This window comes from Staurois parvus, unplaced genomic scaffold (genome assembly GCF_062004578.1).
Source record: "Staurois parvus isolate SC_StPar_1 unplaced genomic scaffold, SC_StPar_1.0 ptg000019l, whole genome shotgun sequence".
Taxonomy (NCBI): Eukaryota; Metazoa; Chordata; class Amphibia; order Anura; family Ranidae; genus Staurois; species Staurois parvus.
The window spans coordinates 32,461,949-32,486,459 of NW_028317815.1; the positions used below are offsets into that span (position 1 = coordinate 32,461,949).

The 24,511-nt window shown below is 39.6% G+C and overlaps 1 protein-coding gene across 1 annotated transcript in view; it reads right to left on the minus strand.

The window, feature by feature from the left end:
• Positions 1–24,511, minus strand: part of DHTKD1 (dehydrogenase E1 and transketolase domain containing 1) — a 55,961-nt gene that overhangs the window by 17,677 nt on the left and 13,773 nt on the right. Inside the window, exons 4-10 of the mRNA XM_089686309.1 lie at positions 22,387–22,581; positions 18,558–18,827; positions 8,421–8,592; positions 5,816–6,014; positions 4,966–5,278; positions 4,123–4,207; positions 85–224 (exon numbers count right to left, since the gene is read on the minus strand). Coding sequence (XP_089542435.1) covers positions 85–224; positions 4,123–4,207; positions 4,966–5,278; positions 5,816–6,014; positions 8,421–8,592; positions 18,558–18,827; positions 22,387–22,581 — 1,374 coding nt within the window. The remainder of the gene's footprint in view (positions 1–84; positions 225–4,122; positions 4,208–4,965; positions 5,279–5,815; positions 6,015–8,420; positions 8,593–18,557; positions 18,828–22,386; positions 22,582–24,511) is intronic.

A 24,511-nucleotide genomic window follows, 5' to 3' on the forward strand; every position in this document is an offset into this window, starting at 1 on the left:
TGTTTTGTTTTAAAGATAGAGCTCCTTTTAACACTAAGAACAAGTACTATATACAGTATATTTTGTCTTATGCATATTACAAACCTCCAAAAAGCCTTTCTGGTCAGGTGTTATGTGGTTTAAAGGAATGTAGGTGTCATTAGTCTCTTGACAAACCACCATTGCATGTCTTTGACTGAAGGTTCCACGTCCTACATCTTGTCCACTTATTCGAACATTAAGCCCTTAATGACAACAGAAATAACATCAGATTATTAACACTTATACTTGTGATCCAACAGTAAAATATCTGCTAGATGTAACATATACAGCCTATTACAAATGGTTATTTTTAAGGAATGCTTTGAATTTTGCAATTATGTCCATCTACCCACTTACATATTTGATATTGATCAGAAAATCTAACGCCATTACTTTTAGTTTTGGGTAGTGTCTGGAAGTGTTCATAGCCCTGTTAGATTTAAATTTCCTTCCGGGTCCTGTTGGGGAGAGTCACTCTCTTAATTTCTCTTGGTGACTACAGTCACTGGGACAAAAGGTGATTTGAATCCACAGTACTACAGCTGTCACAGGATAAGAGCGACAAAACGAGATGTTCCCTTTATTTTGCAGGCCATTCCTTCTACTTGTCCAGCAAAGAGGATCTCTCTTACAGTAAAAAGAAACATTTTTGCTTTGAATGTATCCCTCACCCCATCAAGAAAAATGCAAATTATCCATTTAAGCAGTTATTTTTCTTCTTCTGCAGGGATGCGCAAATCATATCGCCCGACGCCCGGGGCGTGCAGTTCCAGGCGTTTTTTTGATTTTCGTGGTTTTTTTTGGACACTTAGCCCTGCTGTGGGTAAAGCAGCCTTTTTACCCTGGGTTCACACACACGTGTGCTGAAATCACAATGCTTCTATGTGAATACTATTCCTGTGCGATTTCAGTACAGGTGCAATTTTGCCAGCTCTCTCTCTCTCTCTCTCTCTCTCAAATGCCTCCCATCGACTTCAATGCAAACAAACATGCCTCTCCATTGACTTCAAAGCGAACAGTCCTCCCCATTGACTTCAATGCAAAAACTCCTGTCAATAGCAATCCTATGTGAACACCTATCTCCGCATGCCACTTCACTATCAATTGCAAATCTGGAACACACCACTACAAACTCGCATAGGACCTTTTCATAATGGCACTCAAAATGAGCCACCTCAATAGGAACACATAATATCTAGCCTGTCATGCGAATTTGTGCATTTGAAATCACACCCAGAATCACATTGTTTTGGGATCACTGAAGGATCACCTGCGATCGCAAACTGCAGGTTCAGGTGCCATTATTTTCAATAGCACCTAAAACGTGGTGCAGTTTTGCTACGGTTGTTGTGTGGCAAATTGCATCACGTGAAGCTTGTCGTCCAAAAGAAGATCTTGCTCCTTTTTGGGTCACAAGCTTCACACTGCAAATTAACGTGCGGTAAATGACACGACAATCGCGGCAATCCGCATCGCATGAAGCTTGTCGCCCAAAAGAAGCTCCTCCTCCTTTTTAGGCAACAAGTGATGCAATCTATTGTGATTGTTACGCAGTAAATCATGCAACAATAGCAGCAAAATTCCGCATTTTAGGTGCCATTGAAAGTAATGACACCTGAACCTGCATTTTGCAATTGTAGAGCGTTTTGAGATTAGGGGCAGAATCGCAGTGATTCTGCTGCAATCCCAAAACACCCAGGTGTGAGCGGGGCCCAATGACCCAGACACTGGAGCTTGATTGGATTTGTCTGCTCAGCAGGTGCTAGTACTGAGCATCCAAGTGCTTCCATGTGCGTGGATAGCCTGAAAGGAATAAAGTTATTTTTTCTTTCCTCATTTGGGCTGGCGTCTTATGTACATGCTTAGCAGATGTGCTTCTCCTGAGCGTTAAGAGTCTGAAACTCCCCTTTCCGGATGAGCACCCAATCAGTTCTGGTCACACTGCAAGGTCTCTCCTCTCCCTGCTAGTTCCTGGGTGCGGTGCTGAAGACAGGCAGAGAGGTGAGTAGGAGATAAAACAGCGCAATGTTAGTTTAAGTCACCATAAAGCCCCTTTCATTTTTGAAAGCCCCAGACATACCTAAAAGCGCCTCTGCCGAATAAAAAACTTCAACCTTTCAAAAAAAATGTTTTTTTTTTTTCATCAGGACAAGTAGATTGTCATGAGGGACAAGTAGATTGGGACCTCAATTTAGTCACTAGACAAGTAGTTTTTAAAAACATTTCCACACCCTTGTTCCATTATTTTTTAGTCTTCATAAGAAGTACCTAATGTGACTGGTTTCTTCGCAGCAGATCTTTTACCACCACTCAACCTGTATCACCCAAGATGGCCACTTGTAATGTTCCTGTATAATTACTATTGTTCTCCCAGCTTTCTACATAATTAGGTGGGTAAATCTTCTAATGAAACATTTTTTTATATCAAGAGCAAGGAAGGACATTTGGAGGTATGCCATTTATTACTTTGGATTCACATTAATTGCAAATATTTCAGAGACCTGCAATACAGAAATTTCCAAAATACAACAAAATAAAAGAATTAAAAATGGTACTAAAAGGTAAAGCATTTTTTTACCTTAATGCATTCCTTGCATTAAAGTTAAAAGGATAGGTTTACCTTTTTACAAAAAATAATAAATGCACATTTTTTTGCAGGTAAAAAAATGTGCATTTGTTATTTCTTGTTTTTGGAGCCTTTAAAGCATTGCACCAGCAATCAGATTGCTGATACCATGAAGGTCTCCTGCAGACCTGTCAGTATATCTGCTTGCTCGTTGGGGATGTACAGACAAGCAGATATACGGACAGAATCAATGAAATTAACTACCACAGCACCGTGTTAGTTCATTGCCTACAAGCTGACAGCTGTAAAGACTGTCGGGACTTGTAGTTCACTCATTCACAGAACACAGTGAAAAAAATTACGTGGCCGGGCAGGCAGAGCATTTTTTTCAAATTGTGACAGCTAGTGGGGAGGAGAAGATCCCCTGCTAGTTGTCACGATGGGGATGGGGTTGCAGGGCCTGGTCTGCTCATAACATGTTACATATTACACACTGAATATGGGTGCAACATGTTAAGAAAGGTGAAAGTATCCTTTAAGAAAACAAATACTTACCTGAGTCTTGTGTCAGTCCACCGGTCTTCTGTCCCCTCTCCCGGATCTCACAAGTTTGGCTGAGAGCACCGGGGATGATTTGCTCCTGCTGCGGTCAATCAAATCCTGTGAGCAGAGTGGGGTGCGAGATGAGCCACAATGCATGTCATTGAATGCACACAGATCAGCTCAGGATCAAGCCTGCATAACAAGTGCTTGCTATGGGGGCAGACACAGAAGAGGAGGAGTCAAGATCGCAAACCCCAGAACAGGAGGGGTGCAACACCATTTCACAGAGCAGATGAGTATAACATGTTTGTTATTTTAATTTTAAAAAATGGCCTTTACAAATGCTTTGAAAAGATGTCGAGCTCAAGCTTGTGTCTTGCTATTAAGTCAATAAAAAAAACCAAAACTATATACAATACTGCAGGAAAACAAAGAAGACTAGAAACGCTGTACAAGATACACTAGCTGCCATTAAAGAGCTTGATAAAAGCAAGTGATTCTGATAATTTTAAGAACTGCATAGGCAATAATTATTGCCTCTAGTAATCATGGCTCAAACTCAGGATGCACTGAAACTGAAACAGACAGTTTTAAAAAAATTGTGGAAAATGGGGGGAGTTTTTGCATTGAAGTCCAGGGGACGCGACCCTGCATGAAAGTCCAGGGGACGCGACCCTGCATGAAAGTCCAGGGGACGCGACCCTGCATGAAAGTCCAGGGGACGCGACCCTGCATGAAAGTCAACGGGACGCGACCCTGCATGAAAGTCAACAGGACGCGACCCTGTGCTTCTTTAATAATAAAAACAGAGACGCCATTAAATTGGCACCTTTATTCCTATCAGCAAAATATGGATAACAATATTTTCGGCCACCGATATATCGGTGCATCCCTATCACAAACAGAAAGTTCCATTTGTCTTGGAAAACTAGTTCCAGCTAGTCCCAAGCACCTCACAGTATATATTTGGAGAAAACAGGTAACTGTATTACCTTGGCAGAGTAACGACCCAAAAGCTAAAGCTTCAGCTGTTGCCCAATCCATCTTGGTTCCTTCCTGCAACTTCTGTATTCTAGACTAAGATGAAAAAAGGTAACCCTCTAATAAAAAAAAACAGCAATACACAGGCAGATCTACAATCACATACAAAAACTATATTAGAAATGTAGTCTGCCATTACAACAGTCTAGGCACAGGATCATAGAGATGTTATAACTAAGAAAACCTATGGAAGCACAATGGTTATATGGTTAGCAGTTCTGCCTGGCAGCACTAGGGTTGTTGGTTTGAATCCCAACTACGGCACTACCTGCCTGGAGTTTGTAAGTTCTCCCTGTGCCTGCATGGGTTTCCTCCGGGTACTACTACTACTCCCACACTCCAAAGACATGCTGGTAGGTTAATTGGCTCCTGTCTAAATTGGCCCTAGTATTTGTGTGTGTGAATGGGAGTTAGGGACCTTAGATTATATGCTTGAGGGTGTTATATATATATATATATAGTGCTGCGTAAATTGACAGCTCTATACAAGTACCTGTAATAAATAAATAAATAACACACACCTAATTCACTGATGCCACCCTTTTCTGTTAGAAAAGAATCTGTCATTTTGTCAAGGATGGAGGACATCACTGTATCTGGGAATACTAACGTTGGTTTTTTACAGTTTTCCAGATTCCATCTAAGGATTGCTAAAGTACTGTGACAGGATATAGAGTGCAATATAAAAGCTTGCAACAAGCTCTGTGAATAGATACTGTTAAATGTAAAAGCAAAAGAAATGGCAAGGGTCCCTTTGAGCACAGACACATTAAGAATTTTCATTTAGAACCAACCTGTGCATGCATCTTGAGAAGATGGCTGTGCAGTTGAAACTCCTCAGGAACCTCCACAGACTTGGCTCCGATAAACTTAAGCAGGTCAGCAGGAACACCAGTGTCCCATGTTGTGATGCGTGCACTTGGTTCTACCATTTCACTCCAGTGATTTTGAAGATTGTTGGGAGGAGGAGTGTAAAGAGTCATATTGGAAAGATGATCATTAAGCTTTGCATAATAAGATGTCTTAATGTCTGAGATTTCATCGTCCGTCATTAACCCTTCAGATACTAAACGCTCTGAATATACGTCTGGGATACTTTTTCGAGATCTAAACAGAAGTAGTCATGCATATGATTAGATGAACCTCTGTGAAGCAATTGTGAATAAACTCTACATCACCAACCAATTGGAAAGGGAACTGAGCTGCAGTGTCTACAGCCATGTCACTATACTATAGGGTTGATTTCACTCTGATTTCACTTTGAATTCCCAATTACATGAAAATAAATACCAAGAGTTTGCTCATATAACTGGATAATTAGAGTTGTGACTCTTCACTCATTCACAAAAATAGATTCACTTCTTTAGGAATTCAGCCTCTTTGTCTCCAAGGACCACATCTGTTTATAAACCTAGCAGATTTACCATCTTCGAACTAAAGTTTTTTCTTCACATTTTACATGCAGAGATTACATATGTTAAACATCAAATTAAGGTGAAGAGATCATTAACAGATAAGAAATGAATTTACAATAATAAAAGAGATATTTGACAATACAGGTTGTCTCTACTTAGGGCACATCCAGAGAAAGCTAAATCCACAGAATTGTTTGCTATTAAGGAACATTAAGGATTCTAGACTTACCGAATAATTTTGTACATTCCAGGATTAGTAAAGAAGGGCTCATCCAGTTCATTATGGCCCCACTGCCGATAACACAACAAATCAACAATCACATCCTTTCTAAAAAGCCTCTGATATTCAACTGCTAATTTTGTTGCTTTGAAGACTTCTTCTGGAACATCTCCATTAACATGAACTACAGCACAGCCAACTATTTTACCTAAAACATAGTAAAAAGTACTTCTTACACCACATACACATTAGTAAAACTAGCAAATGTTAGCAAAGCAAATAAAAACTTTATGACATCACTACAAGTTCAGTTACATTTTAGCATGATAGGTAGGGCAATACAGACAGTCATTATGCAAGACATCTTGGTAAATGAGGCCATCTATGACCAAATGTGCTCATAAGTTTTATTAGAAGGACACTGAAACTACATAAAGCTGCAAAAATCCTTATAAAATGTTCCTACAAAAAGGGCTCAACATCAGGAGAGTTAAATAATGAACATAACTAGAAAAGAAAGTGTTAAGCACTTGCAAAAGAACAGTAAGTGAAGGTACCTCAACACCATTGCCACCAATACTTTACACTAATAAAAAAATAAGTGCTCTGTAATTTACTGCATTCCATTCTATGTATAAAAAAGTTATCACGCATTCTTTTCAGTGGAAGCATGAACTTTTGTTGGGGGGGGGCTCACACACACTGTCAGACAGGACCCTTTAGATGTACCGTACTTTAAGAGAAAAGCCAACAACTATGGGACTTTGTGATTTGATGCTGTTATGTGTACTCAGAAGCTAGGAGACAGTTCTGTGAGGCCATACAGTCGACAGGGCAGAAATTCAGAAATTGTCTGACTTAGATGACTGCTTACAATTGACTTTCAATCCAAACAGGCTGATTCAGAAAAGTAAAAAAAAAAAATATGGGACAAATATAAAGCTTTCATAATCAAGCCTCGACAGTTATAATAACTGAAGACATTAGGGCTCTGCAGCAAGGGGCCAGACAGCGTTCATGAGGTTACAGAATTTGTGTAAAATTATCCAGCTGTTGCATCCATGGAAAGCAAATACAGGATGCGGCTGTATGTGGCCATAAGCCAACACTGGCATAAAGTTGCAATGTGCACAGACATACAATCCTTGACTCAGCTGTATGTCTATGCATGATATGCAAGTACCAGAGTATGCCTGTATACAGCGGCACCCTGTAGTTGCTTTCTAAGTACTGCTGTACACTACAGCTGGGGCTCCTAGGGATGATTTTACATGGGTTCTACAAGCTGTTCTACACAGTATGTCTTCTCTTCTGAGGCTTGCTTATGATTTTTTTTTTTTTTACTTTTAAACTTTCTGAACAAAACTGGTTGGCTTTAAAGTTAAAGGTCAGACAAGTCTGAAATTCTGCCTTGTCGACTGTATGGCCTCAACACACTGTCTCCCAGCACATAACAGCATCAAATAAAGTCTCCTAGTTGATGACATTTCATTTAAAATACATCTAAAGGATTCTGTTTGACAGTCTAAACAGGTCCCCAATCCAATTACTATGTGATGAAAAGCCTCAAAAGTAAAAAAAAAAAACCTCTCCTGAGTGAGCCAAATCCTTCATTTGCATCTTCGTTTCCCCCCCTCTGAGACACTGCTGGATACAGTGGAAGGATTTCCCCAACTGAGGTGGTGCTGTCAGCAAGCCATGTACCTACTGACAATATACAGACTTAGGAATCAATATTGTCAATGCTGATAGCAATGCCCCCTGCAACCCCACTGAAGATCAAAAACAGCCTGCATGAGGATGACAATAGTGCTCTGAACTCAGCAGCAACAAAACATTATTACCCCATCACAAGAAACTGAATGTGGTAGCCTTTACGGACAGGATCAAGAGATATTTGTGAGACTAAGAGGAAGCAAAGTGTATCTGGACTCGCAATTCATTTTTAATGGAGCATTGCATTATTTAAGACTGTTGTGGTGAGCTGAGAAAAAGCAAGTGTGGTTAAACAATGGGATATGTCAGACTTCATGTGACCATTGACCTCTGACTCAAAAGCACGATGCATAAAGCAAATATAACAAATGTAATCTTTCATTTCACTTATTCAGGTTAGCGCAGTTATTACTTGGTCTTTTTCTGATATGTTAATAATGGTAAGGAGAAAGATCTGAGTTGAGCCCATGGGGAGATGGAGAATGAAGAAGGGTCCAATTTAAGCTGCACCATTTCTGGACAAGAACTGAAGATATGAATACCACCCACAGGCTGGCTGCATGCTTGGACACACTATTCTTACAGTATACTCAAATGAAAAAAAGAAAAACAAACAAACTACTTTATGTCAGTGCACTTTCAGGTTCAATGAACACAAACCTATTGACCAGATAACAGCAAACAAAAGACCAAAGGACTCTGCAGTGAACAGTGCACCCTACTAGTAAACATGTATTCTACAGCTTTAAACATTAACCTGGATGCCATGATAGATCAGTGACAGTACAAAGGTAAATCCACAAGGTTCATAAAGAATATTGTAGGCCTAGTACACTACAGCTTCCTTTGCTAAAACGTACATATAAACCACCTTAGAGTGTCACTTGGGAGCACTTACCCACATCACTACTGTACAAAGAAGATCTGCCACGGTCTGAAGGAGTAGTATAACCAAGCTGGTTATTTACAATCAGATGGACACTGCCACCTATTCGATAGTGAGGTAGATTTGAAAGTGTAAACGTTTCAGGGACAATTCCTTGACCAGAAAACGAAGCATCGCCATGTACCTTTAAGAAAAAAGCAAAACAAATCCAAATATCTACAATCAATCCATTAGAATGGTTAAGAGCTGTCACTGGAAGATAATTAATCCCATCCATATCTCACAACACTGGTTTAATCATGCTTGCATTATTTGACATTTGTGCTTTTTAATCACACCAATGAAATATATTGAAATAAAAATCATCTTGAGCAGTGGTTACTACGAGCTGTAAAATCAGCATTTTGGAGTAAAGGATGATAGGACAAGCAATGATAGGACTACCTGCCACAGAACTGGCCTGAATACTGTAAGTAACCATTACATGAAAGTGGAATATGCATAAGGCAGACGCTTTCTATTGGAAGATCCTTTCCAGAGAGAGAAGAGGCTGATGTCTTCACAAGGGGACAGCAGAGGACCGGTGGTCTTGGGGTGCCATCACAGTACTGGATTAGTGGTCCCACGCACCAGAACTGGCAGCAAAGAAGGACCTAAATTGGGCAATTAGAGGAGTATAGCTGCCTTAACCAGGTACGGGCAAAAAATTTCCTTTCACAATGGCTTAAAAAGGGGGATGGAAGGGAGGAAAAAAGTGTTTTTTTGCTCAGAGTGGTGCTATTCATCTGCAATACAGGCGACATATGCACTCGCTTTGCTTAGCTCCAATCACATTGATGACGTGTAATATCGGAATTTGAAGAAAGCTGTGATTCAAATCGCTGGTCAGTGCTCCACTTAGTAAATCGAAAGGGTGTGATGGGCTGGTTTAATATGCATTGCAGCTTGCATTCTAGAAGCCCTCTGAGCAATTATTATTATTATATTATTATACAGGATTTATATAGCGCCAGCAGTTTCCTCAGCACTTTACAATATAACGGGAGACAATACAGCAACAATACAGTTCAATACAAGAGGGATTTGAGGGCCCTGCTCCTTGGAGCTTACAATCTAGGATTGGGGAAACTACATTTCCCAGCATTCTTGGCATCATTGCCTCATAGGGAGGGAGCGGGTGCGCTGATAGGAAGAAGGGGAGGCAGTACGTTGTTGAGTATTGGTACTACTTGACAGTAGAGGTCATCAACCTACACTGTAGTCGCAAACAATGAAGTGGATGCACACAGTGACTACAGTCTGCTTGGGGGGGCTGGTGTGTGGAAGCGTGGTCACTTCATGATAGGAAGCGAGTGACACAACAATGTAATGAAAAACTTTTTTACAAGTACTGACACTCTGCTTGTTTGCAAACAAATAGTAAACACTATGAAGCTTGCCTTATCCTGTTCCATTAAATATTTTTTTGTATGATTTGACTATAGCTCTAGTTTAGAACTAAAAAAGAAAATCCCTTGATTAACTGTTTGCTATACCTAAATAGAACATGTTAACTCTTTGCCTTCCCACTTTCCTTAAGTGCAACTTTACCCATAAAAACTTGATCAAAAAAAGAATGTTCTTCAGCAAGGAACATACATTCCACATTAATAATTATGCTACCAAAAGTACGGTGTGCTGTAAATTACCTACAGCATTATTCCGGTTTCTTCTTGCAGGAGGCTGTCCAGGGGCGGACTCATGGGGCCCCCAGGCAATAGGGGATCATGGGGCCCCTGTGTCCTTGCCCAAACTCAAAAAAACCTATGAAAAAGGTACCAGGGGCATCTCATGGGGCCCCCTACTGCCCCCGGGCCCTCGGGCAGTGCCCGAGTTTCCAAATGGTCAGTCAGCCCCTGAGGCTGTCATTTTGTTAAAGCCTAAAGCCCTGAGCAGCAGTAAATGGTTAGGCTGTCAACAAATCGGTCTCTACATTTTCAGCACAGTGCCGAAAAATAGAGAGCAACTGAGCATGTGCAGGGCAGGGCGAAACAGTGTATTACTGGATTTTAAACAGTATAGCCGCTTATTTTTAAAGAACTGCAAATTAGGGGAATTCCTTGGGGACCCCAGGCCACCACAACTAATGTCCTCATTGGAAGATTACCCCTCTATTACTTTTCTGGGGACAACGCAAAATTTGCCATTTTTTTTTACTTTCACTTTCAATGACAATGGTAAATAGGGCAAATGGAGAGTGTGAATTGCCTTAACAGGGACACAGACAGCAATTAAAACCTGACGGGGGGTCTAATACATCTCCACTCTATCCAAAACTAAACAAAAAGTTTTGCCTTTAGTTATACTTTAATGTAGTACATAGCTATACCAGCAAAAGGGGCCAGCATGAATTGATCTAGCAGGATTTACTTTTCTGATAAAAGTTCCACTTTAGCTACCTTTCAAAAAAAACAAAAATGTGTTTTCTGTTTTTCTTTTGTAGTGTAAACCTTAAAAATTCCCCAAGTTTAAAAGTGCCTTGTTTACATCTCAAAATAATGTTACCATGCTCTGTACCAGAAAGATAATTTTGGTGACATGAAAAACAGGACAAAGCACAAAGTAAATGTCACTGTAACCCTAGCAGTTTTTAATTTTGATAGCTGGTTTATACTGCCCCCTACAGGAGAAATGGACCCTGGCAACAATACAAACAGTCAGTGGGATAACCCAGCCCACAAGCACCATGCCTTTGTTTTGTAGCAAAGTAAAAGCAAAAGCATGAAATAATGGCTCTAAGAATAGGATTCTATGATGCAAAAGCCCTATTTTCGTTATTGTCCATTGAGAGCTCCAAGAAGCTTTAGAATTCTTAGTCAGGTGACCCAAAAGCAGTCCAACAGAGAGGAAGGCATCATACTGTAGTAACAAAGGCTAACAGGCACAGGAAGATAACAGAAACCTGGGGGCTGCCTGCAGCTCAGAATGCTGCCTAAAGGACCAAATGCTGGCATCAGATGAGGCTGGACTGTCTGCCTGGTAAATATAATCAGCAAAAAACTAAGACCAGCAGAGTTATGAAAAAGCATGTCCCCTCTTCGGAGTACACTAGCAAAAACTGAGGAATGATGGTTGTGGGCAAGGTTATCCTGCTGATCAACTTTTTTTTGTTGCCAGTGACTAGTACCGTGTCCTTACATAACAAGTATAATCAACCAAAAGAAACAGAAAAAAGAGGGGAAAGGCCAATTTGCAGACTTTAAAAGGCACTGCAACAATAATTCATTAATTTAAAATCACTTTTTATTTCCTAGAATATGAGCCATTACAGTACATGACAAATGTCCACTAAGAATGTAAAACCCTCATGAAATTTGAATTATTATATGTATCTACGCGTTGCATAGAATGTATTGCCCCCCCCCCCTTTCATGGGGGTTTTGCATTCTTAGCGGACATATTTGTCATGTACTATAATGGCTCAAATGCTAACAAATAAAAAGTAATTTTAAATTAATTAATTTGTGTTGCAGTGCCTTTAAAGTCCGCAAATTGGCCTTTCCCCTCTTTTTCAGTTTCTTTTGGTTGATTATACTATTTGGCAAATAGACACAGTTGCTATTTGGATTTGAACACAGACATCCTATTTCTATAGCATAGTGCAAGTCAGTGACCAGACTGGAGTTTGCAGTTCTCCTAATTAACTCTGTCTATTTGCTTCTTATTGGCACTATATCCAATGAAGTATGCTATAAGCATGTATTTTTGCATTTTGTACAGTAGAGTAGGGATTGGCCAGAGAGGGTTTACGTAGACACAGTTGGCCAGCTTGAATGTATGCAAAATATGTGAACCAAAAATCCCTGTTTGCATGCAAAGTTTGCCAGAAATGTTTGAGGGTGCAGAGCAGTGTGCAGAAGGTTTAACAGAATTATTTAGTGTTAACATGTGGTCAGAGTCATTTATGGATATATGGTTACATACCGGTCAATTCACTAAAGGTTACTGCATGCGATAACACTGCCAACGTGACTCATTCGCATAAATTATCACATTCTGGTATTTAACGCAAAATTAAAAATGTGTCAGTAAATACCAGAAAAAAAAAAAAAAAATGCAATAAACCAGTGGTTCTTAACCTTGTTGGAGGTACTGAACCCCACCAGTTTCATATGCGCATTCACCGAACCCTTCTTAATTGGAAAAATAAAATATGATTTTTAAAATTCAAAACATAGGTATATATTTAGGTATATATTTATACATAGGTGCACAAAATGAACAAAACCGTTAAGAACAAAGAACAAAACCATTAAAACATGATTTTCACACAAAAACAAAAACATAATAATGAATATTTACTGCACGAATCATATGAGTCGGGTGTGGGTCTTCACCTCCGCCGAACCCGCGAGACTGACTCACCGAACCCCTGGGGTTCGATCAAACCCAGGTTAAGAACCACTGCAATAAACTGTTAAGTCCAATTCACAAACACAACAGCAAGTCGCTGTAAAAAAACAAAACAAATAGAAAACCTCCATGTATACAATCCTATACCCACAGTTGTTCCAGGGGGAAGGCAAAAAACAAACAAAAAAAAACTAGTACACACTAGTTTTTTTTTGTTTAACCCAGCAGGCTGAATGAAAAAAAAAACCTGACAGCTCAGGAGGAGCCACTATACTATCTGACGTTAGTACAGCGATCCGCCTTGCTGTGCGATTGTGTTCTGATAGGAGAGATGGCCCGCTCGCTAGACCACTCTGGTCAGTCCCTTTTCCTCCAGATGTAAAGAGTTCCCCCTTGTCCACTATAACAACCTGAAAGTCAATTTTGCAACATCAAGTTCACTATATTGACCACCTATGGTGATCATATCCCCTCTTCTCAGGATAATCCAGTTCAGCTGATCTGAGCTCCTCTAAAATGCCTCTTATTAGTTTGCTCGCCTTCTGTGCACTCTCTCCAGTTCCCCAATATCCTCTTTCTGAAATGGTGCCCAAAACTGAACTGGATATTTCAGATGATTTGCACAGGTGCAAAATAATGTCTCTCTGGAGTGTATACCTCTTTTAATGCAAAAAATATAAATATGTGTGTATATATATATATATATATATATATATATATATATATATATATATATATAAATATAGAACACATATATACATATACATACACACATATACACATTAGCTTTAGAAACTACAGCTTAGCATTGCATGCTCTCATTAAGTCTGTAATCTACCAGAACACCCAGGTTCTTCTCACCCACTGACTGATCCAGCTATTATCCTCCTAGTATGTATGTTGGATACATTGTGTTTGCTTCCAAGTGCATAACTTTACATTTATCAACATTAAACCTCATTTGCCACACAATTGCCCAACTAAAAAGTGCATTGAGGTCTGCTTGTAAATTGGAAACATCCTGTAAGGGCCAGTTCACACCACAATTTCTGCATTCTAGATGCATTTTTGTATGCATGTTTATTAAGCATTTTTAATATATGTTTTTCTTCATTGAGGACATGTGCGTTCTGGTGTTTTTGATGCGTTTTGAAGCATTATACTTTTGTTGACAGTCTGGAAAAAAAAAATGTCTTCATATTCATTATAACATTTTGCAAATAGATAATCTTTCTTCATAAGTTTAGGCCAAAATGTATTCTGCTACATTTCTTTGGTAAAAATAACCCAAATCAGTGTATATTCTTTAGTCTGTAGGAAAGTTATAGAGTCTATAAACTGTGGGATATATATTTGAAAATCGTACTGGCAGCCAATTTAATTTCAGTACAAATGTAACCTAAATGACCCCTTTTTGGAAAGTAGACAATCCAACGTACTTAGTTGTAAATTTGTTTTTTGTAACAATGTTTTCGAAAAAGAAGAAATGTCAAAAAATTTCTTTTCACAATTTTTCTTTTTCCTCCATACTATAACCAGTATATATATATATATATATATATATATATATATATATTCTCTTTTTTTAAATATTTTTCTTTATTACACTTTTGTTTATTTTTATATACACATACTGTGACCAGAGCAACACAGTGTTACCATAGTAACATTGTACTACATTGGGGAGGTCATATCAGGATTATTTATTTATTTTTACACATTATGATTGCTTATAACTGACTTTATAAACAATAATTTTTACTGAATGAAATTGATTCATTTCATGTGTTTTGTTATGATTATCTGTGATGGGCCACAGTTAAATCACATAGTACAGATGGGCTGTGTATGGCCCGGTCTGTACCATGTGATCACTGAGGCCTATCACAGCGAGGAACACAATAGTACACAGAAGTCATGAATGAAAGCCATCCATTGTGTACAATTGTCAGGTAATCTGCTGTGATTGGTTACAGCAATCACATGGTACCGGCAGACGGCTGGTATAGTGATCTGTCATCGACTGTGTTTGGTGGACCCAGTGGGTGACAGATCAGAACGCAGCGTAGCCCGTGCAAGGCTTATGCTGGGGGGAAATATGAAGTGGTTAAACAAACACTGTCCATGCATTTTTGATGCAGTATAGAAACAATTGAGTACTGTCCGTGATACTTTTTTTATTTGCACCAACATACAATTTTGAGGACAAGCTTTCGCGGTATGTCCCCTTCTTCAAAGTCCAAGCAGTACTATTACAAATCACAAAGTTTAAGCAAAATGTTAGAAGGGATGAAAAATAAAAAAAAAAGGCTACAGATAAGATACAACAAAAGCGAGGTGGGGAGGGGGTCAGAACATATTCGGTGGTATCTAATGGCCTGACTGTGTATGATGGCACGTTTCGTGTGTTGGGGGTGGAAGCTGGAACTGTGGAGGTAGTTGCATCTGTCGGTGGGTTTCCTGTATATTTAGGTGTGAATCGTATCATCCCTGATGTATACTGTAGTGTCTAGGAAGTTGACGTGTGTGTTTGAGTATTCCATTTTTAGTTTGATTGATGGATGAAAAGTGTTCCAGTTCCAGCTTCCACCCCCAACACACAAAACGTGCCATCATACACAGTCAGGCCATTAGATATCACCGAATATGTTCTGACCCAAGAGACAGAGATAAACATCTCGGGACACTAGCAGACTCCTTCCATAAGAAAGGTTACAAGGACAAAACTATCAACAACAGCATAAACACAGCCTTGAGAACACGAAGGGAAAATCTACTTCAGTACAAAGAGAAAAAAAACAAACAACCGTGTACCTCTAGTAACCACATACAACCCAGCACTAGAAGGAATAAGAAAAATAATCAAAGATTTACAACCCATCATAACAGAGGATGGAACTCTGAAAGAAATATTCCAGCAACCCCCAATACTGGCTTTCAGACAACCCCCAACCTCAGAAATAAACTAATCAGTAGGAAACTTCCTTCTGATCAAGATGTCACAAATAATGGAAGCAAACCCTGCAATAAGAAACGCTGCAAACTGTGCAACCAAATCAATCCATCAAAAAGTGTCAGACACTCAAAAGGGATCTTCAATATTTCCGGATCATACAGCTGCACCTCCAGTAATGTTGTGTACCTTATCCAGTGCAAAAATGCAGCAAAGGATCTTATGTTGGCGAAACAGGACTGAAGTTGCAAACAAGGATGAATCTGCACAGACATACCATCAAGGAACATAAAGAAGATGACCTCTGCACACCTGTAGGACACCATTTCACACAACCAGGCCACACAATGGAAGACCTCAATGTTTTAGTTCTGAAAGGAACATTCAAATCCATTCAGGAAAGAAAAACTTTTGAACTAAGAATGATAATTCTATTTGACACAAGAGATAACGCCTTAACGTGGACATGGGATTCCTCAATCATTATCCGACAGTTTTATGACTATTAGCTGAAGCTTGACTCCCTCTGTGTAAGTGTTGTATCCCCCCCCCTCGCTTTTGCTGTATCTTATCTGTAGCCTTTTTTTTTTTTTCATCCCTTCTAACATTCTGCTTAAACTTTGTGATTTGTAATAGTACTGCTTGGACTTTGAAGAAGGGGACATACCCCAAAAGCTTGTCCTCAAAATTGCATGTTAGTGCAAATAAAAAACGTATCACGGACAGTACTCAATTGTTTCTGTCGCAAATGCACTAATACGGCTACAATCACCTCAAGCAGTTGATGCATCTAGCGTGAATCAGCCCTTAGGATGTTATTCCACTACAGAGCATGGTGACATATGCAGACACTGATATGGTACTTTTAATCCCAGACCCTATATCATTTATAAATATATTAAACAGTAAGGGTCCCAACACTGAACCTTGGGGTACACCACTAATAATCTTAGACCACTCAGGGTATGAATCATGAACCACTACTCTCTGAATACGGTCTTTTAGCCAGTTTTTTACTTTCCATATTAGCCATGTGTGGGGAACTGTGTCAAAATCTAAGAATACTACATCCACAGCCACTCAAAATGTTTGCTTACTTCCTCATAAAAAGAAATCTGCTTTTTTTTTATAACTTCTGTCTTTCATGAATCCATTCTCACTATTGTTCAAAATTTGCCTTCTAACACAAACTCTTCTATGTGATGTTATATTAAACTCTCAAGTATCTTCTGGACTACACAACTTAAGCTAACTGGCCATCATTAAAGTTAATTTCAGGGCACATAAACAGAATATATTAATAATTTGGTTGGTAAAATATAAAAGATAAGGTTGTGATAAGTAAATAGATATCAAACATGCCAAGCCTTAAAATTGCTTGCACCTGTGAAACAGTGACAAACCTTAGTAGCCTATATTTTTCATTGGTGACGTTTAAAGCCCTACAGGTCATCAGTTAGAGAGAACTGTGAATAATGGGCCTAGAATTATTGCTCTCACTCCATCATGCAAGGCAATATAGAACATGTGTAGGTGTAGTGCAATCAACGTTTTTGGGGCTGCAGGAGAGCTCATACATTTTTCTTGGGAGAGATTAAGTGCTTGGGTATAACTTTATTGTTTTGCATTTTATTTACTAAAGTTTCTTTGTTTTTATCACATAGAAGACAAAGAGTCCCCTATGTGATGCATTTTTTGGTGACAGGTGCTGTTTAATGAGACATCAGGGGTCTAAAAGACCCTTGATATCTCACTTGTCCTTCAATAAAGCTAATGTAGTACACATCACACTCCATTCGCTTTTTCTCCAGGGAAAGGGACACCAGAACTGAGGAGTGATATTTTACACATTGTTCCCAGGCCAGTAGCAGGAAGGGGAGATCAGCAAATATACGTTCACTGATCTCCCTCCCCTCTACCTGGTTGCACCCACAATGCCATTTCTGGGTCCACAAATGGGTGTTCAGAGCCTGGAAATCATGGTGGGGGCAGTCAGTCAGACTACTTTCATCTGACAGTCAGCTTGTCAGATTTTCAAACACTTTCCCACCATCTTTTATATTTTACCATTAGCAGTAAAAGGGTTAAATTAATAGTAAAAGGGTAAAAAAAAGTCTCTATAAAAGAAAAAAAAACAACAATGGTTTTTACCTTTATTTTGCCTAAATGTTTCTGGACCATATCAGTTTTGAAATATGGTGGATTATTTGGGGTAATGTAATTACTACCCCCATTATGGACTTGAGCTTCCCAATTTTCATTTGTATTTTTTTGTGGCCTTCATTTACTTTTTACATATTGTTATATTAATTGCCACTTTTAAATAGTATATGACAGTGCTCCATTTTTAGATTTTTTAAAAATGCTCTTTTTTTTTTATTATTTATAGCGATTTCAACTTTGGACGGGAGCCACATAGGTTTTATTTTTAGCCTTTTGTCAATGAGCAAATACTGTATTTTGCATTCCCTTTTATGTGTAAAAGTACTTAGATTGGAGTATGGACATATCCCATTTCCATTTCTCCTGTAGGGGCAACATAAGCCAACTGTCTAAGAATTCCTGTGTCCCTCAAAGGACGATAAAGAAAGCATACTTATCCATTCCTATTTTGCCTTTTAAAACATAACTATTGGAAGACAATGCAAAAAAAAAAACCTAATGTGTCTCACTTCTGTATTATAAATAATAACAAATTATTATTACTGAGGAGCTAATTGGTTAAAATACTGTATGTGTTTAGAATATCATTGTATGACATAAGCATAGAATAAAACAAGAAGAAGATGAAAACCGCTATCTACCTGAAGGCATATAACTTTGTCCCCAGGTTGTGCAAGACTGTCAGAAGAATAATCACCATCAGACAAAGACTGCTGTTTTGCCCGAGTTTTGCCAACAGCTACTGGGTTGATGGCATCCAAATGTGAAGGGTTTGGTAACAATGTAACATGGAAAGGTTTGTCAGAACCAAAATCCAAATCAACAGAAGCAGTCAAGTGGGAAAGAACGTCACCAATAGATGGAGAATTTTCTGGGAACTCACTTAAACCACGCATCTTGCGAAACATCAGCTATAAAAATAAAATAGGCATGTAAATAATCCTCAAATGTACATAATTTTTAAAACGTCTGAAAAAAATTAGCTCTTGATGAACAATATCATATTTAATGCAATTATCATTTAAGAAGACCAATGGGGTCAATTCACTAAACGTTAAATACAACATGAAGTTGAAATAAATAATGCAATATTCACGCTCATGAACATGCAATTCACAAAAAAATGGCATGTTAAATACAGAGTTAAATTTGTTATTTTGCTGTATTTAACATGCGTTTTGGGTGTAATTTTAAACACCATTCTGGAACTTCTGCTGCAGTGTGATGTGAAACATTTAATGTGTGTATTCCTACCACTTCTAAATGTGAGACAGTCCCACTCAGGGCTGCAGGTTGTTAAAGTGGAGCTCCACTCAAAAGTGGAATTTCTGGTGTGATGGTACTTCTTTGTAAATGCACAATGTCTAAATGAAGAATTGCAAAAAAAAAAAAAAAATAGTGGATGTTCCGCTTAACTGTAGAAACCCCTGCCAGACACCCCCCCCCAGCAACTGCCACATCTGGCACCCTTTGGGGGGGGGGGGAGGCGGGTACCCGTTTTCACTTCCGGCTCAGTGTTCACCTCGGCAAACTAAGACGGACGTTCGCCCCCCCTCCTTCCCCCCGCAGCCCTCTGGGACCTGTGCAATGTCTGTGGCCCATATACAAAACCCAGCGCGATTCATGCATGTGCAGTAGGAAACTGGCTGTGAAGCCACAAGGCTTCATTGCCAGTTTCCCTTATTCAAGCTGGAAGCACTAGCACCCGACAGCCGATTGAAGAATCGGTTTGGGGTGAGGACACTGCTGAATCCCTAAGTGCCCTAATATTAAAAATCAGCAGCTACAGTATTTGTAGGCCCTGGAAAAGCACCTTGTCCCCATGTTGATGAGGACAAGACCTCTTGCCCAAAACCCTAGCCCGGTGGTTGTGGGGGTGCTGGGAGGTAACCCCAGATCCTGGCACCACTTATGTGAATGAGTATGGGGTAAGTATAAATAAAAAATAACACACAGATTTGATAGATCCTTTATTACAAAAAAAAACTAACAAAAACAAAACAAAAATGCCACTCCCAGTGTTTGGATACAATGTAAGGGATACCGTTGCTCCAGGCAAGTGACTGCCCAGTGCTTGGCTCTCACCGACTGACAAGCAGCTTCCCCAGGCCGCCAAGTAAATTGAAGAGGAGAATCGGGGCTGCTCTATACAAAACCACTGCACAGGGCAGGTATGTATTACATGTTTGTTATTAATAAAAAATAAAATTATGTGTGTGTGTGTATATATATATATATATATATATATATATATATATATGTGTATGGAGGTGGTATAGCTACACATTCGTCTTGGCAAAATGCCTCAAGGTCATGCAAAGTCTTTGACCGTCTTGCATGAAATGTATATTTGAGATCTGGGCTCGATGATATTAAGGTCAGGAGACTGTGATGGCCACTCCAGGACCTTCTTTTTTTCTGCTGTAACCACTGGGGGGTCAACTTTGTGCTTAGGGTCATTATCATACTGGAAAGTCCAAGAGTGTCCCATACGCAGCTTTCAAGCAGAAGATTTCAAACTGTCTGCCAGTATTTTCAGATAACATGCTGCATTCATCTTCCCATCAATTTTCACAAGACTCCCCATGCCTTTAGAGTTCCCTCCCCTCCCCAAAACATCAGTGAGCTACCACATTGCTTCACAGTGGGGATGGTATTCTTGTCACTATAGTCCTTGTTGACCCCTGTCCAAGCAAAGTGCTTATGGTTGTGCCGTAAAGCTCTATTTTGGTCTTGTCACTCCAGAATGCAGTGTGCCAGAAGCTGTGAAGCATGTGTTGTCAAGTATATTGTAACTGGGCTTTTTAACTTGATCATGCAACTCGGTTTTGTTCAAGTATTGAGCTCCTTGAAACAACCACACCATCTTTTTCCAGAGCAGCCTGTATTTCTCCTGAGGCCACCTGAGGGTTTTTCTTTGTATCCCAAACAATTCTTCTGGTAGTTGTGGCTGCAATCTTTCTTGGTCCACCTGACCTTGACTTGGTATCAAGTGTTCCCCAAATTTTCCACTTCTTAATAAGTGATTGAACAGTACTAACTGGCAAATTCAAGGCTTTGGATATCTTTTTGTATCCTTTTCCCATCTGTATGAAAGTTCCCTTATCTTGTTACGCAGGTCTGCTGATGTTTGTTGTTTTCTGCTCACCATGGCTCAGTATATCCATGTAAGAGCTAACAAACTCACTGGCTATTTATACACATACACTAATTGCAATTTAAAAAGCCACAGATGTGGAAAATTAACCTTTAATTGACATTTTAACGTACGTACGTGTGTGTCAAGGCCAAACATTCCAGAGAATAAAAACTTTTGATCAGGGCCATTTGGATGATGATTTCTGTTATCATTATGATTTAAAAGGCAACCAAATACCTATGTGACAATAAGTGGACTCATATGATCACTATCCTTAAATAAAAAAGACAGTTTTTTGGCATGATCAGTCATATTTTCAATATCATTGCCAAACATTTAACGATTTCTGCTAGGGTATGCAAACTTTTGAGTACAAGTGTGTGTGTTTAGAATCACTTTAAGCGGCAGGGAGCAGAAAAGTCTCAGTCGTTGGGAGCCAAAATGTCAGGAGGAGCATTTTTTTTCCTTCATGTGGGTGGTGTTCATCGTGATTGATAATGGATTGATCATAAGACGTTTTTTTTTTGTCAGGAGGAGCGTTTTTTTCTTTTTAGTTTAATAAAAGATTTGTCAAAAACTGTGTGCTGTTTTTAATTACATTAGTCATATTTTTGGTGAATGAGTAGAGGTACTACTCACCCCATTCACATTGGGGAGTGGTAAGGGGACTGGGATCTGTCTCTTCTGCAATATATACCTGCCTGATTGCTTTTTTTTTTGGTATTTTTATAAATCAGTGCCGCTTTAAGCCACATAGGAAGCAGATTTTTAGGGGAATGTTCCTGTGACAGGCATGAAATGAAGGGCTCTAAAGGTAATGGTAACTCTAGTCTTAGTCTTCTTTCACATGGGTGGACCAATTGGGTCCACCTGTCATGCTTTTTTGATAGGCCCGATCAGACCCTCCATTATCCTCTATGGAGCGGCAGGTGTAAGCAAGCATGTGTCCATTTACATCCGCCGACATCCAATTCTATCTGCTAAAAAATAGATGGATGGGAACCCTTTCCTACCCATCCAGCAGATCGAATTGGATGCCTGCCAGTATAAAAAGACAGCTGGTCCATTTACATCTGACTGCCCCATAGAGAACAGCAGCCTGTGTCTGTGTCTGCTCTGCACAAGCGAAGTGGACACGGATCTGTCATCTGCTTGCTCATCGAGGATCAGCAGACAGATCCCTCACTTGGTAGAGCCTGCCTGTGTGAAATGGGCCTTATACTGTGTCCACACAGTTTCCCCGTGGTTGATAGAATAAATGCTTGGGGTAGAGGATTTCTTTACAGTAAACAGAATTAGAAACTTTGAAAAGGAACGAGGAGTAAAATTACCTCTGGTGGGAAATGGAGAAGTCCTGTTAGAAGATTAAGCCTCCCTCTGTGAGGCATTCCTATAACAACATCAGTCACACCGCTAAAGGAACAGATCTTAAACATCTCATGGAAGAATCCCATCATGCTTTCTGCTCCTTCTCCTCCATAGCGCTTTACAGTGGAAAACTTGGTTGCCAGAAAATGGTCAAATTCCTGTAGGTAAGAACATTTGGGAGTCTGAAAGCACAGCACAAATATCTATATAATGGTTTGCAAGTAATGAAATGAAAATGGCTGATTAACCGATAGGTCAGCGTCAGCACAACCAGACTTCCCACAGAATGGTCGAATCTCGGCCGGTCCCTCGATTCCTGCTGAACCAGCTGAGATCCGCATCCATCTATGGCTGGCTTTAAGATTGGACCACCTCTAAACAATGTTAAAGATGTTACAGAATTCTTAACAAAGGCTCTTGGAGCAGGAATGGAGAAACTTGTGAAAGCCACACAATGGCAAACTCTTAAAATCATACCGATGGAGTGAAGCAACAGCTAAATAATGTATTAAATTTTAATTCCCTGTTCACATACTGCTTAGTAGAGATGTGGGTTCCCGCTAGCAAGTTAAAAGTGTGATTCACACATGGAAATGGATGGTGCGCATAGGGCAGCATATTCACCTGAATGGGCTGCTCTATAGGAATTTGTCATGCCAAAGAAGCTCAAGGACCAAATTTTGGCCCTGAGCCAGGCACAATTTTACATGTGCATTTTGCTTTGCTGCAAAGTGTGCATTTTGTCACATGACAATTGTAGCAAAATCCGACACGTTTGGGGTACCATTCGGGAAGTTTTGCTAAGATTTGGAATTGCCTATATGTGAAAAGGACTTAAATAATTTAAGAGAATGTTTGAGCTGACTGAGCTAGCTTCACATGAAAAGTTCCTAAAAAGTGAAACTACTTTATTGCATTGGAATGCATTAAAGTGATTGTAAATGCTTACTTTAAAAAAAGAAAAAAACAAACAAACAGGTTTATACTTATCTGCTCTGTGCAATGGTCTCAAACCTACTCTTCTCGGGTCACCCGTCGGTACTCCTGGCTCCTCCCCCTCAGCCAAGTGCCCTCATAGGATACCTTCTTCTATGAGGGCACATGTGCAGGCTCAATCCTGAGCCTCGCTGTCTGCAGTTATTGACACAGACAGTAAGGCTCCCCTGTAGTAATCATGCACACAGAGATGGACGCGGACATCCATTTTGCTCCAAACCCATCCATCTTGTATCTCTCTCTCCCAAATCAGTCTCCCTCCTCCGATTTCCCCCTCCCTCAGGAATGTGGTCGGTGTGTGTTGGCAGAGATCACAGGCAACAAACTCATTTGGAGGGCGTCATGGCTATAAACCTCACTAGCTAGGTGCCCCGATGTCTGCTAGACTCTTGCTAGAGAGGGCTCGTAAAGCCATAAACCAAGTCCTCACTGAGCTCAAAGGCATTCCAGGGAGTCGTAAAAACAGACTTACATTTAAAAACTCACTTTTTCATATAAGTTTATATCTTCAAATAGGACATAATTACATAAACATGGAGCACATATTCGGACGGCTGACTTTAAGACAAGTCTCCTGGTATATCACACCCTCTATCTGGCATATACAGGAGAGCAGAAAATTATATCTCTGTAACCATTCAAGCGGATATTTCATATCTAACCGTTAATCTACTCGTGGATAGAATGTTATATGTGTCCAGGGTAAGTTATGAACCACAATATAATTTGTGCAGGCTTTGGTCATAGCCTGAGGTCTCCACCTACAAATGAGGCGATCGGTTCTCTGTTTCAGGGAGACACCCTGTGGAGTTGCTAGAAAAAGCTAAGCTGAGCTGAGTTAAAGAAGTAGAAGAATCTCCCTTTTTAACATCGGAACTAATAGTGGGAGATAAATCCTTTTGGCTCATGAAACCTGATCTACTTAAACCAGGACGTTTGGCAAGTACTTTAACCCTCTAAGTTTCTGTTATCTCTTTGCTGTGCTATTGTTTCTGTATATTTTTATATATATATTGGCTACATCTTTTTCTGTAAATATTTTAATTGCACCCTTTTGACCTTTTAGTAATAAATCTTACTTTCTGAAAGTGT